Below are 15,615 nucleotides of genomic sequence, written 5' to 3' on the forward strand. Positions count from 1 at the left end.
TCCTGGTCAGGCTAGTCTTGGACCTGACTCCTCCCACTGGGCCCTGGGGCTGCAATTCTTGTTCCTTCTGACTGATAGCAGCAGAATAGAAGCCTCAGAACACAACTGATACTCAGGCTGGGACAACAGGCAGTCAGGGGAGGGCCTGTGTCCACAGAGCCATTGCACCTGCATGTACTTGCTGTACCTGCATATACCCACTACCCGCATATACCCACTACACCTGCATATACCTGCTTCACCTGCCTATACCCACCCTGGGATCTCCTCCTTCCCATCCTTCAGCTTCACCCCTCCTCCAGTGCCCCAGGAGTTTCATGAATTTTCTTGCCTAAGGATTCTCTGATCCTAAAATTCTTACCTGCATGACACAAAATTCTTACCTGCACAGCACGAAATTCTTACCTGCACGGCACCTTAAGAGGCATTCAGTAGGCCTCCTTCAGTTGTTATTTAAACATTTATTGAGCATTACGAGTTTGCTAAGTGGCATTTTTACAGATGAGGAAACTGAGGCCCAGATATGCGATTTGCCCAGAGTCATAGAGCTAATGAGCAAGTGTCAGGAGTAGGACCTAGGTCTCCTGACTTGTTGCACTGTACAGTGGTGCCCTGAGTGGTGACAGTGGCGAGGAGAGGTGTGGCAGGGTCCCAGTGACTTTAGCAGGCAGGAGGGGCCTTTCCAGCCTCAGTTTCTCTGCTTGTTCAGTTGCAAAGGGTTGGCTCCTATGTGAGTGCGTGTGTGTGGATACCAAGTAGCCCATCCCCTCTTGTCCAGACTCCCCTGTTTTACTGAAACCCAAATGAATCCCCATTCCCCACCCCAACATCTATTCTTAGGGGACCAGCCAATACCAGCATTCAGGAATCTCATCTTTGATGACAGGACCCCCTGGTGGCCCTGTGACTTGAGGCAAAGATATCCGTGCTTTGACTGAAAGGAAGGGACTGGGACTTGGGTCCTCTCTGAGTGAACCCAAACTGTCTGGGCTCTTTCCATGGCTCCCTTTCTTGCTTCCAGAGGACCCATAGGGCCCTGGCTGTGCCCATAGGACCCTGGCTGTGCCCATAGGACCCTGACTGTGCCCATAGGGCCCTGGCTGTGCCCATAGGACCCTAGCTGTCCAGCCTGGAACAGAGAAGACTGGAGTGCTTTCCCCAGGGGGCTTATGAAAGGGTAGGAGTGGGATGTGGCCAGGGCCAAGGGAGAAGGTCCTTGCTGGGCCAGTGCTGCTGTGTGGGAGACAGACATTGTCCCAAGTCAGGCTCTCCTGGGCCTACGCTTTTCTCCAGGCCAGCTTCAGGTCCCTTGCACCCCTCTGCCCCTCTCAACTTGCCATTGTTCTTCCCCACCATCCAGGAAGCTGCCGCTGGTGACTGGGATGTGATCAGGAAGCAGGTGGAGGTGGGGTGAGAATATGTGTCTTTGGGACCCCCTGGCCCAGTTGGGCTGACAGCAGGCTGCAGACACACCCAGATGTTCTGACTCCTATCACTGCTCTCAGATTTTCTCCTACATTCAATCCTGCCTCCAGTCCTACAAGGGGTTCTGTCCTTTGCCCCTAAAACCCTTCCTGTTCCACCTCCCCCTGGCCTCCTCAGGAACCCCCTCAAGTCCTTCTGATGGCTTCATCTCTCTGTCGGGCCTGCTCAGCTTCCAGACACCCCCTCCACTTGTCACTGCCCTGTTTCTACTGATGGTTGAGTTCCTGGGCCCAAAGTTAAACTCTTCAGCCTGGGCTCCGGGTCACTTTCCCACACACAAAACCCTGCCCTTCACATTTCTCTGTCTGCTCCTGTGAGGATCCTCAGCTTCTTCTTAGCTTCTCTCATCTTCCTCTCAGCTACTCCTCAGTTTCTATACCCCATGTCCTGATAATGACTTCCAAGTCTTTGCTTAGAGCACAGGTTCTCAAAGTGTGGTACCCAGTCCAGCAGCAACAGCATGACCTGGGGACTTCTTAGGAATGCACATTTTTTTCTGACCCACCTCTTGGGTCAGAAACCCTTGGAGTGGAGCCCAAAAATTTGTGTTTTAACAAGCCCTCCACGTGATTCCAATGCACACTGAAGATTTCTAACTCCTGACTTACATATTCCTTATGGCTTACACCGGCCCCAGCCTTCTGATCACCCTCACTCCCCCACCCTCTGCGGGACTGCACAGGCTGTCAGTTTGAATCACCCCTTGTTCGGTCGCCACAGGTAGACTCCTCTGTTTTCCCAGGTGGCCCTTATTTTGAGGACAGGAACCAAGTTTTTGAATGTCCACTCCACATGGCACCCAATCAGTGATGTGAATGACTGTGCCCCAAGGACACACTGCTTTCCTAGGGGCTCCCTGTGTCCCAGCTCTAGTGAACCCACTTTCTAGATCTCTCTCTGTCCCTTCCTCCTCAGAAGCTCTCTCCCTCTTCCTGCCTGTGCCTGATACCTGTAAGATTTCACTGCACTGTAAGAAAATAGCCATTGCTGGTTTTCCTTTCCCAGGCCCTTCTCCAGGCCCCAGCTCAGGCACCTCCCTGCTCTGCCTGCTTCCCTGAACTTGCAGACTAAGGTCATTTACACCTTGCTGAACCCGCTTGCACCCCTTCATCCTGGTGAGGGTGGAGCTAGGAGGGCACCCTCCTCATATGTCCATCTTGGTGCGGTTCCTTTCTCCTTTGCTTCAGCTTGGCCTACGGTGTCATTAGACAGTTGTGCCATATGTGGGGAGGCTGGTAGAAGAGGTCAGTGGGGACTGCAATCCATCCTACACTCTGCTCCCCAAGCCATGCACCCTGGTTTGGGGCTGTATCTGTCTGGAGGAAAAGGGTTCCTTTTTAGAATTTGCACAGAGGTATTCTACAGGTTAGTGGCAGCCCTGAGTAAACCAATTGTCTATTGGTCCATTTATGTATCTGTCAGCTGTCTTTATCTGCCACCATCTTCCCATCCAACCCCCAAAAGTCCATCCTTTTGTCCATGCATCCACTCATTACCAAATGTGAAGGTCAAACACAGACTGGCATGTTCACCTGGCCCCACCCTCCACTTCCCTGAAATCAGGACCCCTCCCTTCCATACTGGATTCTAGACTTGAGATTCTGGGGGATGGGGACTTTCCAACATTAGCACATTTCCAGGGACTTTGCCTACCTTCTCCTCCTCCTCCTCCTCCACCTCTGATATGCAGTTCCCCATGTACCTGTGTCTGGCCCCCGGTCTGCCATAGGGGTCCGGAGGAAGCTGGTCACACCTTGGACTCACTCTCTGGGGGTGGCAGGCAGCCATTCTGCTCCTTGTCGGCCCCAGCTTCCCCACCCGCCCCCTCCCCTGCCCCCTCCTCCTCCACCTTCTCATCCAGCCGGCTGGGGATGGACCAGTAGAGATGAGCATCAAGGCGGGCCGCAGCCTCTGCCAGCTCTCGAGCACTGCACGAAGGTGTGGGCACCTCAAAAGTCTCGTGAAAGCTGGCATAGTCCACCTCGTAGAAGCCGTCCTCCAGAGTCAGCACTGACGTGAAGCGGTGGCCCCACAGCACCTCGTCTACCAGGTAGGAGCTCCGAGCTTGGCATGTCATTCCTGAGAGGAGGGGCATGGGTCAGGGGGTATCTCAGCTCCAGGCTTCCCTCTCCTCTTCTCATTCCACAACCCTACTCCCAGCATGCTCCCTTCTATTCCTTCCTAAGGGCTCCCACCTCCCTTTGGTCCAGTCCATTTTCTCCCCTGCCCTAGCTCCTGTTCTTACCCAGCCCCCTCACCTCTTCTCCATTTGCCCCAACTCCTCTTCATCTCCAGCTCTTTTTTCCCCTCCTGTCATTTGGTGATGCCAGCCAAAAAAAGCTTAACCTTGAAACTAACCTTGGGGATCATCTAGTCCAACTTCTCACTCCATATAGGGCTCCCCAAAGGAGCATTTCTAACAATGGGCATCTGGCTTGTGCTTGATTACCTCCCAGGATTGATAGCTCACCACTTCATAAAGGACCCACTCCTTTGTATGATAGCTCTAATAGGTGGGTTGTTCTTTATACAGAGCTAAAACCTGTCCCCTGGGATTTCCAACCCTTGACGTCATTCCTCTCCCACTTCACAGTTCTTTGAGTATCTGAAAACAGGAGTCTCAGATTCCCTCATGTTTTCTCTTCTTGACTTAACATCCCTGGCTTCCTCCACGATTCCTCATTTGACCTGGTTTTCCAAAATTCTACTTGTTTGATTACAAGCCAGAATGGCCAAGGAGGGCCCTTTAAGCATTTTGAGTATAGTAAATTTTCCAACTGTGGCCTGCTCCGCGCATAAGAGAAGGTGCACCATCTCTCTCTTCTGGCCATGACGCTTTCACTAATAGGGCCCAGGATAACATTACATAATCATTTTGGAGGCTGCATCACATTGCTACGACATCAAGCCTGTAGCCAACTAAAACTCCCAGTTCTTTTTTCACCAGTGCTCTTCCATGCTGTGCTTACATAAGTGATTTTTTTAAAGCCTAAATGTAGAATTTTATATTTATTCCTTTTAAATGTCATCTTGCTGGGTTTTGGCTCATTATTCTTGCTTTTCAAAAGCGTTTTGAATCCTGACTGTCTCACCCAAAATATTACCATCCTTTCCAGCTTTATCTCTCTAGAAAAACAGACAGATTCCTATCTTTATCTCCTCTGTCCTGGTCCTCCCTGCCCGGAGCCTGTGTCTTATCTTCCTGTTGGACTGGTGCACCCCTCAGGGCAGGTCATTCTCCTTTCTGTCACAGGGTCTTGCCCCCAACCCGTATCCATCTTGGAACAAGGGGAAACAAAGAGTGAACATTAGCTAACTGGAGAGTGGCTGTCAACTCGGAAAGCCTGGCCCTGAGACATTGGTATTTCTCAGTGAAGCTGGGATAGAAAATATCCAGTGGGAGAGAGAAGAAAGAGGCATAAGGGACACTGGGCAGAGAAGGGCTTCGAGGAGGAGAGGGCAGGGCTGAGGGTACAAAGAGAAAAGAGGGCCGGGCAGGAACTTCACTGGAGGGTGAGGGGCCTGCCTGAGATACTGGCAAAACAGGAGTGACAGCTGGAGAGAGAGAGAGAGAAGAAAGGAAACGGGGTGAGTGGGGGAAGGGGAAAGAGTGGGGTTAAGCAGGAATGGGAACAGTGATGGGGAGGTGGGGTTGGGGTGTGAAGCGGAGGCTCAGCGTAAGGGGGCCAGGGAAAGGATCTGAAGGCACCAGCTTGTCAGCGAAGCCGGCAGGGAGCATCAGCAACTCTGGCGTCAGAGGCAGGGACTGCGGCGCCCCCTAGTGGCCTTTGGTCCTCCACCCGCAGTTTCCTCATCCTCATCCATCCTCTAGATCTCAAGTCCCAAGTAACCTCCTTTGCGACTCCTGTAACACTGGTCTTTTCCCACCTGCTTCCAAAGCCTTCACTGTGTATGTCTGGGTTGGACTTATTGACATCACAGATGAGTTGCCAGTTCCTTTTGGAAAAGGGCTAGAAATGGTAACATCATCTATATCCCTTGTCAGTGGAAATGGATGAATTGGGAAACCGAGGCAGAAGTGAGACTAGGTATTAAGCTCCCCTCAAGATCCAGCCTAGAAATAACTCAGGCAATAGAAAACCTTCACCGTCAAATTCCAGGGGCCTGAACCTGGCTGCAGTGAGAAAACCCCTGAACCTAACCCCTCCTTCCAACTCGGGACCACTAAACACTGAAGCCACATTGCCTGTGTCCAGTCCAGGCATGGCTACTTATTGGCTTAGGAAAGTGGACAATTTCCTTAACTTCTCATTGGAGCAATCTCGTCTCTGAAAATTGAGCACAATAACAAGAAGTTACCTTCAGAAGTAACTTCAACAAGAAGTTACCTTTAATCTTGTTAGGATTAAATCGACTCACAGGTGGAAAGTGCTTTGGAACTGTGCATGACACAGGGTGAGTACTGGGTGAGCACTAGCTATTATTACTCTCCCTATTCCAAGTGACACATTCCTCTGGGCCCAGGGCCCCACGCCAGTGCCATTTCGAAGAATTCCTCCAAGCTTTCTCTTGGCCTTCTGCTCGGTTCCACCTCCGCCCCGACCTCTGTCTCACCTCACTCTGCCATCCTCCACCAGCCCCCCCCCACCCATCCTCCCCACCTCCCCTGGCCCCTCGTCTTGCCCCTGCCTTCCTCGGCCCTGCCCACCCTCTGCCAGCCCCACTCCCCTCCCCAGGCCCGCTCGCACCCGTGGCTTCCACCATGCCCTCGAGGATGACAACGATCTCGAAGTCGTCCCTCTCGAGGGCACGGCGCGACGCCTCCCAGAAGGGGCTGGCAGCGTCGATCTCGTGGCTGATAACCAGCGGCGAGACGAGGAAGAGGCGGTCGTCTCCCGTGTCGAAGCCCACGCTGAGGTCGGTCTGGTGCAGCGGGATAAACTCGCCCTCCAGCGTCTGGCGCGAGCGGATGAGCTTGGCGCGGATGGAGGCCTCCACTATGTGTGAGGAGCGCAAGTCGCCCACGCGGAACATGAGGCAGAGGCGCCCGTCGCGTAGCGACACCACGGCGTGCGAGGAGAAGACGAGCGTGGCGGCGCGCTTGTTGGGCTGAGAGATCTTGACAAACATGCAGCCCACCATGAAGGCGTTCACCATGGAGCCCAGGATGGCCTGCAGCAGCAGCAGCACGATGCCCTCGGGGCACTGGTCGGTGATGACGCGGTGCCCGTAGCCGATGGTGGTCTCGGTCTCAATGGAGAAGAGGAAGGCAGCCACAAAGCCGTTGAGGTTGTTGACGCACGGCGTCCACGCGGTGTCCTCCAGGTGCTCCAGGTCGCCGCGGCCGTAGGCGATCAGCCACCAGATGGCGCCGAAGAAGAGCCAGGTGAGCGCGTAGGCCAGCACGAAGAACAACAGGCTGAGGCGCCACTGCAGGTCCACCAGCGTGGTGAACAGGTCGGTCAGGTAGCGGTATGTCTCGCGCACGTTGCCCTGCTGCACGTTGCACCTGCCATCCTTCTCCACGTAGCGCTGGCGGCCGCGGCGCCGCGGCGGCTCCTCCGGCCCGGGCGAGAAGGCAGCGTTCTCCTGCGCCATGGCGGCCGCGTCAGGGCGAGCGCTGCGGGCGCCTGGAGTGCGGCGGGGGCCCAGAGTGCGGCGGGAGCCCGAGCTGCCGCCACCCGCCGCGCGTCGCTGGGCGCCTCGGCGGCGTCGGGGGTCCTGGAGGGGCTTAATAAAGGTTTGCCGAATGAGTGGCCCCTCGGGAAATGGGGAGACACGGGACATCAGGGCCAGCACCGAGCCCTGAGTGCCCTGGGCGAGTCCCTTCGTGTTTCCCAGCCTCTGTTTCTGGGAATAACACATTCAGCCCTAACTACCCCCCAGGCTCAGAAAGTGGTGAGGGTCAAATGGAATAATGTACCTGAACTGGATAGAACTGTAGAAGTTCCACGATGATTTTCAGGGGAAGGAGGTACCAGGGATCTTGGTGCCATCACCTCCAGCTGGGGTGTGCAGCACCTCTGGGGCAGCCCCGGGGCCAAAGACCCAGGCCCAGATCCCCCTAGTGATTTCCTGAAATCACTAGAGTGGGGGCTTTTTGGGGAGGGGGGCAGGCGGGTAATGGAGCCCTCCCTGCCCTAAGGACTTCCACCATCTCTTCCCCAGCTGTAGCCAGTGCAACCACCAATGGCTCCCCTCGCAGGCTGTTTTGAAGTTCACCCCAAGACTGACACACAGTCTTTCTCATTCTTCCCTCCTTGGACCTCACTCACTCCACTCCACTCCCTCCCCTCAACACGCTTACAAAGGAGAAAAAAATGAAAGCCGCGGAAAGTCAGTGGAAACCCTCCAGTGCACAAGGGTGGAACATTAGGAAATTCCCACTAGCAATCCTCCCTGAGACCTACCCCCATCACTGCTGCTCTTGGGCCAGCCCCATTTCCCTTGGGTTTTTTCTCCTAGTGGAGACAGCTTGCAAATGAGGAGGGGAACTGGAAGATCCCAACACAGAGGCCGGGAAAGGAAGCCCAGAGTTATCAAGAGTTAGGCTCATATCCCTCTGGGATCCTATTCTTCATGAGAGACATGGAATCAGATCAAGTGAAGCACCAAGCACCCACATTTATTTTCCCACTCCCTCTAGTTATATTTTCCCCCAGCCTCTTACTTCCCATGGACTATCCTAACACCAGCCCCGCCCCCACCTGCCATATGCCCCAAAGCCCACATTCCAAGTGAAGCGCACTTGCTTTTGCTTCACATGCTTCCCTCTGAGGAGTTCTCTGAGCTGCAGTCTGCTCTGAGAGAGGTCCAAAGCCCTTCCCCAAAGCACCCAGGGTCCTCTGGGAGATACAGAACATACAGGAAAAGGTTTAGAATAAGGATTTGGGACTCTTCCACCTTCCCTTCTCTTTCCTGGGAATGATCCTCTCCTCCCACTCCACGGAAATGTGGGCTGGCTAGTGGGTGGGGGATGGAAGAGTGTGCCATGGGAACCACAGATGGCCTGGATGGTTGACCAGGTCCTGGGGAGAAACTGCCTGGGTATGTGACTCTAAACCTAGCACTCCAGCATTTTATGTTCTGGGGTGAGGTGCTGTGCAGTCAGCACTCTGGAGAGGGTGTGTGTGTGTGTGTGTGTGTGTGTGTGTGTGTGTTGGGGTAGAGAGGGCAGGAAGAGAAATCAAAATGAAATGGCTTTGAGCTTAGGGGCCCCCCCTGCATTTATTGTCCATGGAGTCAGGGGACACAGAGTCCAAGAGCCCCATGGCAATGGAAGATTAGGGTCTCCCCTGCCCCCGACAATGAGCTTCCTTTTCTTTCCCTGAAGCTCAGATGTCCTCAGGAAGAGTAAGCATTGACTGACTCAGAGACCCCAGGTCATGCAGAAAACAACCCTGCTCTCATTATCCTAGCTTTAGTTCCAGGTAGGCTTCCGGATGTTCTCTCAGGGTCATAAGTAATCTGACCCCCAGTCGGCCTGCTTAGACAGATCTGTTTGCCCAGGGATGGGGAAGGAACCCCAATGTCTGATCACCCCCAGAACTCTCTCACTCTCCATTGCTCCAGGGATCTAGGCAAACCTTATTTTGAATGTGTCCCAAATCCTGTCTTCCTGAGTGGGGCACTGCATTTTTCTCAGGGGAAGGGAAAGTGTGAAATTGTTACCTCTATCCCAAGATCAAGGACTTGATTTCTCCATCTTCCCTCCAAGAATTTCAGTTCCTCCAACCTACTCCTCATTTCTTGTGCATGCTATGACCCCTTTGCAGATGATCGCAGTACCACTTTTCCTGGGCCCCTCTTCCTCCCTCTAGAGATCTGGGGAGTAAGGGGGCTCATTTTTTGGAAGGAGAGACCTGGTGTAAACTCCCCCAAGAACCAGCTCCTCCCAAACCCCCACTTGCCTTGGAAATAGGGGCCCAAACCCCAAGTCCCCCACAACTCAACTCACAGCACGTGGAGAGGAGAGTAGCCGGCAGCAGAGACCCCTGGGGGGTGGCGTCCATGCCCCTGACACCGCCCCCCTAACGGGCCCCCTGAAGGGTGGGAGCCGCAGACACCGCTGTTTCTCCTAAATGTAGCGGCGGCTCTGACTAGGACTTGCTATCTGTGTCATCCCTACTTCCCAGGCTCCCCTGCTCCTCTCGTTTCCACGGCAACCGGTCTGGCGACAGCTCCAGAGCATCCCCCTCCCCTCCCCAGTCCTGGGTACCACTAGGGGTTGATCCAAACCACACGCCATAGCTATTTTTAGCCTAAGTCCCTCCTTCTGGACAACTCAGAGCTTGGCTCCTCACCCCCTCATAGAAAAAAAAAAAAAAAAAGAAGAAGAAGAAGAAAGAAAAACAAAGCTGGCACACTGGCTCTTTCCTAAGAAGCTCCTTGCTCAGGGAAAATACAAGCCTTCATGTATTTGAGAATAAGGTGTTAGGTTCCCTGGGGTTTCAGAGGGCCATCTGGGAACTGGCAGCTCACCACCTTCAACATGGGTCTCTATGTGCAGGTGCTGCTCTCAGCTCAGGCTGACCATCACAGTCTCTAGTTCTGGAGAGGCCATGGATCCAGAAGGCGGTAGCTAGAAGGAAAATAGATCTACTAAAGGAAGGAAGGCAGGGTCAGGGGTTCTAATTATTGTCACTGATTTGCACTGTGACCATAGGAGTCACTTCACTTCCCTGAGCCACAGTTATTCCGTCTATACCAGGGTGTGGACAAGTGCAAATATCCCCTTTCTGCCTGCTTCACAGGGTGTGCAGATCAAATGAAAAACAAACAAACAAACAAAAAACACCCAAAACAACAACAACAACAAAAAAAACACGAAGGCTTTGAAATGTATTTTGTTCATAGCAAAAACCCTGGAAACAACCCAAATGTCCACCAGAGAGAAAAGCCTAGGTTAGAGCTTACTAAGTATTCACTCAGCAAACTCCTATGGAGCCCAAATGCCAGGCAGTGTATTAGATGGGTGGTTACAGAATGAGTAAGTCCCTGCCCACAAGGAGCTCATTAACCCATGAGGGAGAAAGACACACAATGCCACTAATTCATTGAACATCGGATATGAACAAGACACATGCCTCATTTCATACCCATGACAACTCTATCAGATAGGTATTATTGTTCCCAGTTATAGATGACGAAACTAAAACTGAGACATGTTAAGTGATTTATCGAATGTCACAGAGTTGGACAGAGATAGGAGTCAAACTCCTACATCTGTATCACCTCATGCTTTTAAAATTTTTTTTTTTTTTTTTAGAAGACTTCTTAGGCTGGGCACGGTGGCTCACGCCTGTAATCCCAGCACTTTGGGAGGCCGAGGCGGGCAGATCATGAGGTCAGGAGATCAAGACCATCCTGGCTAACATGGTGAAACCCGTCTCTACTAAAAATACAAAAATTAGCCGGATGTGGTGGCGTGTGCCTGTAGTCCCAGCTACTCGGGAGGCTGAGGCAGGAGAATGGCAGGAACCCAGGAGGTGGAGCTTGCAGTGAGCCGAGATCGCGCCACTGCACTCCAGCCTGGGCGACAAGGCAAGATTCAGAGCAAAACTGACAGGAAAGTTATAGAGATTCTCCGTATGCCCCTGTCGCCACACATGCACAGCCTCTCCCACCATCAACATCCTCCACCAGAGTGGCATATTGCTTACATGTGATGAAACTACATTGACATCATAATCACCCAAAGTCCATAGTCAACATTAGGGTTCACTCTTGGTGTTGTACATTCTGTGGGTTTGGACAAATGTACAATGATGTGTATCCACCATTATAGTCTCATTGCTGTAAAAATTCTCTACACTCTGCCTAGTCAATCCCCCTTCCCTAACCCCTGGCAACCACTGCTTTTTTTCCTGTTTCCATAATTTTCCTTCTCTGGAATGCCATATAGTTGGAATTGTACAATACGTAGCCATTTCAAATTGGCTTCTTTCACTTAGTAATGTAAATTTAAGGTTCCTCCATGTCTTTTCAGGGCTTTGTAGTTCTTTTTGGCACTGAATAATATTTCATTTCAGGATGGCCATGGTTTATTTTTCCATTTACCTACTGAAGGACAAATTGGTTGCTTTCAAGATTTGGCCATGATGAATAAAGCTGCTATAAACATCCATCAGCGGATTTTCATGTGGACGTAAGTTCATCTCCTTTGGGTAGATACCAAGGAGCATGATTCCTGGATCATATGGTAAGAGTATGTTAGGTTTTTAAGAAACTGCCACACTTCCTTCCAAAGTGGCTGTACCATTTTGCATTCCCATCAGCCACAAATTCCTGTTCCTGATGCTCCATATTCCTGCTGGCATTTGGTGTTGTCAGCTTCAGCCTAGTGTTCTCTTCACAAAGTTACACTGCCTCAGTAATGTAATATCTGTGGCATATTAACATCATGGGTTACTGTAAAGCCATAATAATTGCTGTGTTTAAATATGTGAATGTGTATATAACACAGTTACATAAAAAAGCAGAACCTAAAATTATTCTTATAAATTGATCACAACTATATTGAAATAGCCTCAGCAACACTGATAAAACTCAGAACAAAATTTGGAGAAATAGAAATATCTTATTGTTTATTTTTCCCCAGGGAAATAATGAAGAGAAGAAAGTGGTTTACAAATGCAAAGTGTTGTTGTTATTGTTATCAGTGTTATTATATCCCAGATGTGGATCTATTCTTATCCAGATCCTATAAATTGGGATCAAGAAAATATGAGCTAGAGGAGCAGGAAGACATAGAGATGGACACGGAGGGCTAGAAGCTCCTGGAATGACCTGGTAAGGTGGGAAATTCTGTACTAAATAATATAAGCTCGAGAGGCAATGACTTGGGTTCAAATCCACCTTTGTCCACTACTAGCTGGGTGAACCAATTACTTAACCTCATTAAAACTCAGATTTTTCATCTAGAAAAAGAACAACCATATTATTCATCTCTTAGGGGGTTGTCATGAAGACTACATAAGGCAATGCCTGACACATTGTTAGTACTCAGTAAATGCTAGCTACTATCTTCCTCTTCCTCCTCCTTCTCTTGTCTTCTTCATGGTCATGATCATGGTCACCATCATCACCATCATCTCAGGGATGTCCTGAAAGCCTCACCCTGCCTGTGCCACCTTCCTCTGTTCTGGCACCACCCTGTGAGGCCTGCAGGGGGCACCCCTGGTATACTGCCCTCTCCTCAGCTCTCTTGCTGGTGATTCTTGTTGTTCCAAGTGGAAATATCGAGTTTTCAGCCTGCGATTGGCATCAAGAGTGCTGTTAAAGCCCCAGTCAACATCCCTGTCTCCTGGGCCTGGTCCTGTCACCCTAGCTTTGGGACTGCTAGCCTGCCCTTCTCTGTCCTGCCAAGCAGCTGCTCACGTTGGTTCCACTGTGCCAGGAGCTCAGAAAGAAGAAACCAAACTCCTGGGCAAGAACACATTTGCATAGAGCTGGCCCCATTTGCTGGAGGGGGCATCACTGGCAGGGCCCTCCACGAGGCAATTTCAGCCAGCCTCTCATGTCAGTCCAGGTGCCCCTGAACCTAGCCTTGCTGACAAGGAAGAAGACCACCACTCCCTCACCTGATTCACTCATCCTGCATGTCCTAGACTTTGCCTGTTATCTAACCTCAGTTCCTTATTTATCACTGAGCTCGAACTGAGGCAGGAGAAAAAAAGTTTTCCTAGGCACCAGGACACAAAACCATAGGTAAGATTCTAGCTTTTGGCCTGGCACGGTGGCTCACACCTGTAATCCCAGCATTCTGGGAGGCTGAGACATGCGGATCGCTTGAACCCAGGAGATGGAGATCAGTCTGGGCAACATGGCGAAACGCTGTCTCTACAAAAAATACAAAATTAGATGGGTGTAGTGGTATGTGCATGTGGTCCTAGCCACCCTGGAGGTTAAGGCAGGAGGATCACCTGAGCCTGGGAGCTCAAGGCTGCAGTGAGCCATGATTGTGCCACTGCACTCCAGCCTGGACAACAGAGTGAGACCGTTTCTCAAAAAAAAAAAGGAACTGTGGTGCAAAATAGAAAAAGAGCTTAGAAAGAGCTTACTGTGGCATGTCGCTTGGAGAACAGGGAACAGGTGATACTTTTGGGAGAAAATAAAAGGTTCACTTCCTCCAGCAGACACAGCTCTGAGCCGGGTGCAGGAATTGGCAAGCTGAATGCAGTTCAGTTCTCAACTTGCCCCATCAGCAGGTGCCTTTATGGCAGCCCTGAGATCAGCCAATCTGGGGAGGCTTCCCTGGGCAAGATCATGACACATCTTGTGCAAAATGAGGCAAGTGGAAGAGGAAGCATGATGGGGAAGACAGGAGACAATTGAGGATATGAGTATAGTGGATCAGGGAGGCCAATCTTGTTGATTATAAAAATTTGTATAAATTCAAGGGGAATGAGGTTCTAGAAAACTCAGAGCAAAGATATGGTTGAAGGAGGAGATGTGGCAAATGACTGAAGCTGGAGATTAGAGTGAAATGGGGAGAAGCAGAGCACAGCTGCAGGTCAGACGGAACCCCGGCTGGGTTCTTGAGGCTGAGGAGCCTGCTGCCTTTTTTTTTTTTTTTTTTTTTTTGAGACGGAGTCTCGCTCTGTCGCCCAGGCTGGAGTGCAGTGGCCAGATCTCAGCTCACTGCAAGCTCCGCCTCCCGGGTTCACGCCATTCTCCTGCCTCAGCCTCCCGAGTAGCTGGGACTGCAGGCGCCCGCCACCACGCCCGGCTAGTTTTTTGTATTTTTTAGTAGAGATGGGGTTTCACTGTGTTAGCCAGGATGGTCTCGATCTCCTGACCTCGTGATCCGCCCGTCTCGGCCTCCCAAAGTGCTGGGATTACAGGCTTGAGCCACCGCGCCCGGCCGCCTGCTGCCTTTCTGGCTACTTTCAGCAGAGCAGGAGGATCAGAAGCCTTCTCACATAGAGTTCTATCTTGCTTTATAGGACTGGGTAGAGACAGGCTAAGATTTAAAAGTTATATGACAGTTAGAGGTGGTACAGGATTCGCCCTTACTTTACAGGTAGGAATAGGTCCCAAGAAAACAGTCAGGACTAAGACTCAGGCCACCCGACTCGAGGTTCCTCGTATTTCTTTATTCCCAGTTGCCTCCCTCCTATCACAGTACATTGGATGTTAATGGAATTTCTATCAATTGGACCCAACTGAAAAGGTACTAGAAGTCCCTAGTTAAATAAATTGCTTTTTTTCTTTTTTCCTTTTTTTTTTTTCTTTTTGAGACAGAGTTCCACTCTGTCACCAGGCTGGAGTGCAGTGGCGCAATCTCAGCTCACTGTAACCTCCACTGCCTGGATTCAAGTGATTCTCTTGCCTCACCCTCCTGAGTAGCTGAGATTACAGGCACACACCCCCATGCCTGGCTAATTTTTTTGTTTTTTGTATTTTCAGTAGAGATGGGGTTTCACCATGTTAGCCAGGCTGATCTTGAACTCCTGACCTTAGGTGATCCACCCGCCTTGGCCTCCCAAAGTGCTGGGATTACAGGTATGAGCCACGGTGCCTGGCCATTTTTTTCTTTTTTAAAAGAAAGAATTCTTTAGTAGGTAACTAAATATTCCCCAACTTATGTCTTATAAATGTGGGTTTGTATATATTGCATTTATTTAAAGGGGGTGATCTACTGACGCAATGATTCATTAGTGACTAGGGGAATATAGCTCAGTCCTTCTCTTGGATTTCTCCTCTGCAGCCTGAGTCATTCAGCTACGAGTTGCTCCACTACTAATGGAATTTGTTCAGCACTGTGGGATGTGAGCGCCAAAATGCCACTTGGAATCCTGAATCCTGTGGTGAGCCATGTCAGTCTCTGTTCTTTCCAGACTTGTTAAATACTGACTATTCTGAGTCTCTATCATGCCTCCCAACCCAAAGCTTTCCTGATTCCCTCTGTCCACATCTGCTTGGCCAAGCACAAGCCCCTCAGACTGCTGCCCACTTGTGGATTCTCTTTCCAAAACAGGTGACACACTCCAACTCTCCTCCTCCTCTGCTCTGAGGTAGCCTCTGCCCCGTTGTAAATGAAGTAAAAGTAGAGATGAGGCCAAAGCTGGAAGCAGTGAGTCTGAAAGGAGAAGTGGAGGAGAATAAGGAAGATGCAAGCTGGGAAACGGAAAGAAGAGAGAGGGTTCCTCAAAGAGAGAAGGTTCC

At 51.0% G+C, this 15,615-nt stretch overlaps 1 protein-coding gene and 1 long non-coding RNA gene across 4 annotated transcripts; one reads left to right on the forward strand and one right to left on the reverse strand.

Moving 5' to 3' along the window:
• Nucleotides 1–1,071: 1,071 nt before the first annotated feature.
• On the reverse strand, nucleotides 1,072–9,780 carry KCNJ9 (potassium inwardly rectifying channel subfamily J member 9). Of its 3 annotated transcripts, none has more exons than XM_033196522.1 (3): nucleotides 9,404–9,780; nucleotides 6,195–7,176; nucleotides 1,072–3,564 (listed from the first exon to the last, which is right to left on the reverse strand). In XM_033196522.1, the coding sequence occupies exons 2-3, from the start codon at nucleotides 7,042–7,044 to the stop codon at nucleotides 3,233–3,235; spliced, it is 1,182 nt and encodes a 393-aa protein (XP_033052413.1). In that variant the 5' UTR covers nucleotides 7,045–7,176; nucleotides 9,404–9,780; the 3' UTR covers nucleotides 1,072–3,232. The 3 variants fall into 3 exon arrangements, with proteins under 3 accessions (XP_033052413.1, XP_033052412.1, XP_033052411.1); XM_033196521.1 differs by lacking the exon at nucleotides 9,404–9,780 and adding an exon at nucleotides 9,118–9,391; XM_033196520.1 differs by lacking the exon at nucleotides 9,404–9,780 and having other exon boundaries at nucleotides 6,195–9,391.
• A 1,705-nt stretch (nucleotides 9,781–11,485) lies between these two features.
• LOC117076574 lies at nucleotides 11,486–15,354 on the forward strand. The gene is made up of 3 exons (XR_004434413.1): nucleotides 11,486–11,593; nucleotides 12,047–12,237; nucleotides 15,158–15,354. It is a non-coding gene; the product is annotated as an uncharacterized LOC117076574 (long non-coding RNA).
• The last annotated feature ends 261 nt before the right edge of the window (nucleotides 15,355–15,615 follow it).

Source organism: Trachypithecus francoisi, unplaced genomic scaffold (assembly GCF_009764315.1).
Source record: "Trachypithecus francoisi isolate TF-2019V2 unplaced genomic scaffold, Tfra_2.0 Lachesis_group5, whole genome shotgun sequence".
NCBI lineage: Eukaryota > Metazoa > Chordata > Mammalia > Primates > Cercopithecidae > Trachypithecus > Trachypithecus francoisi.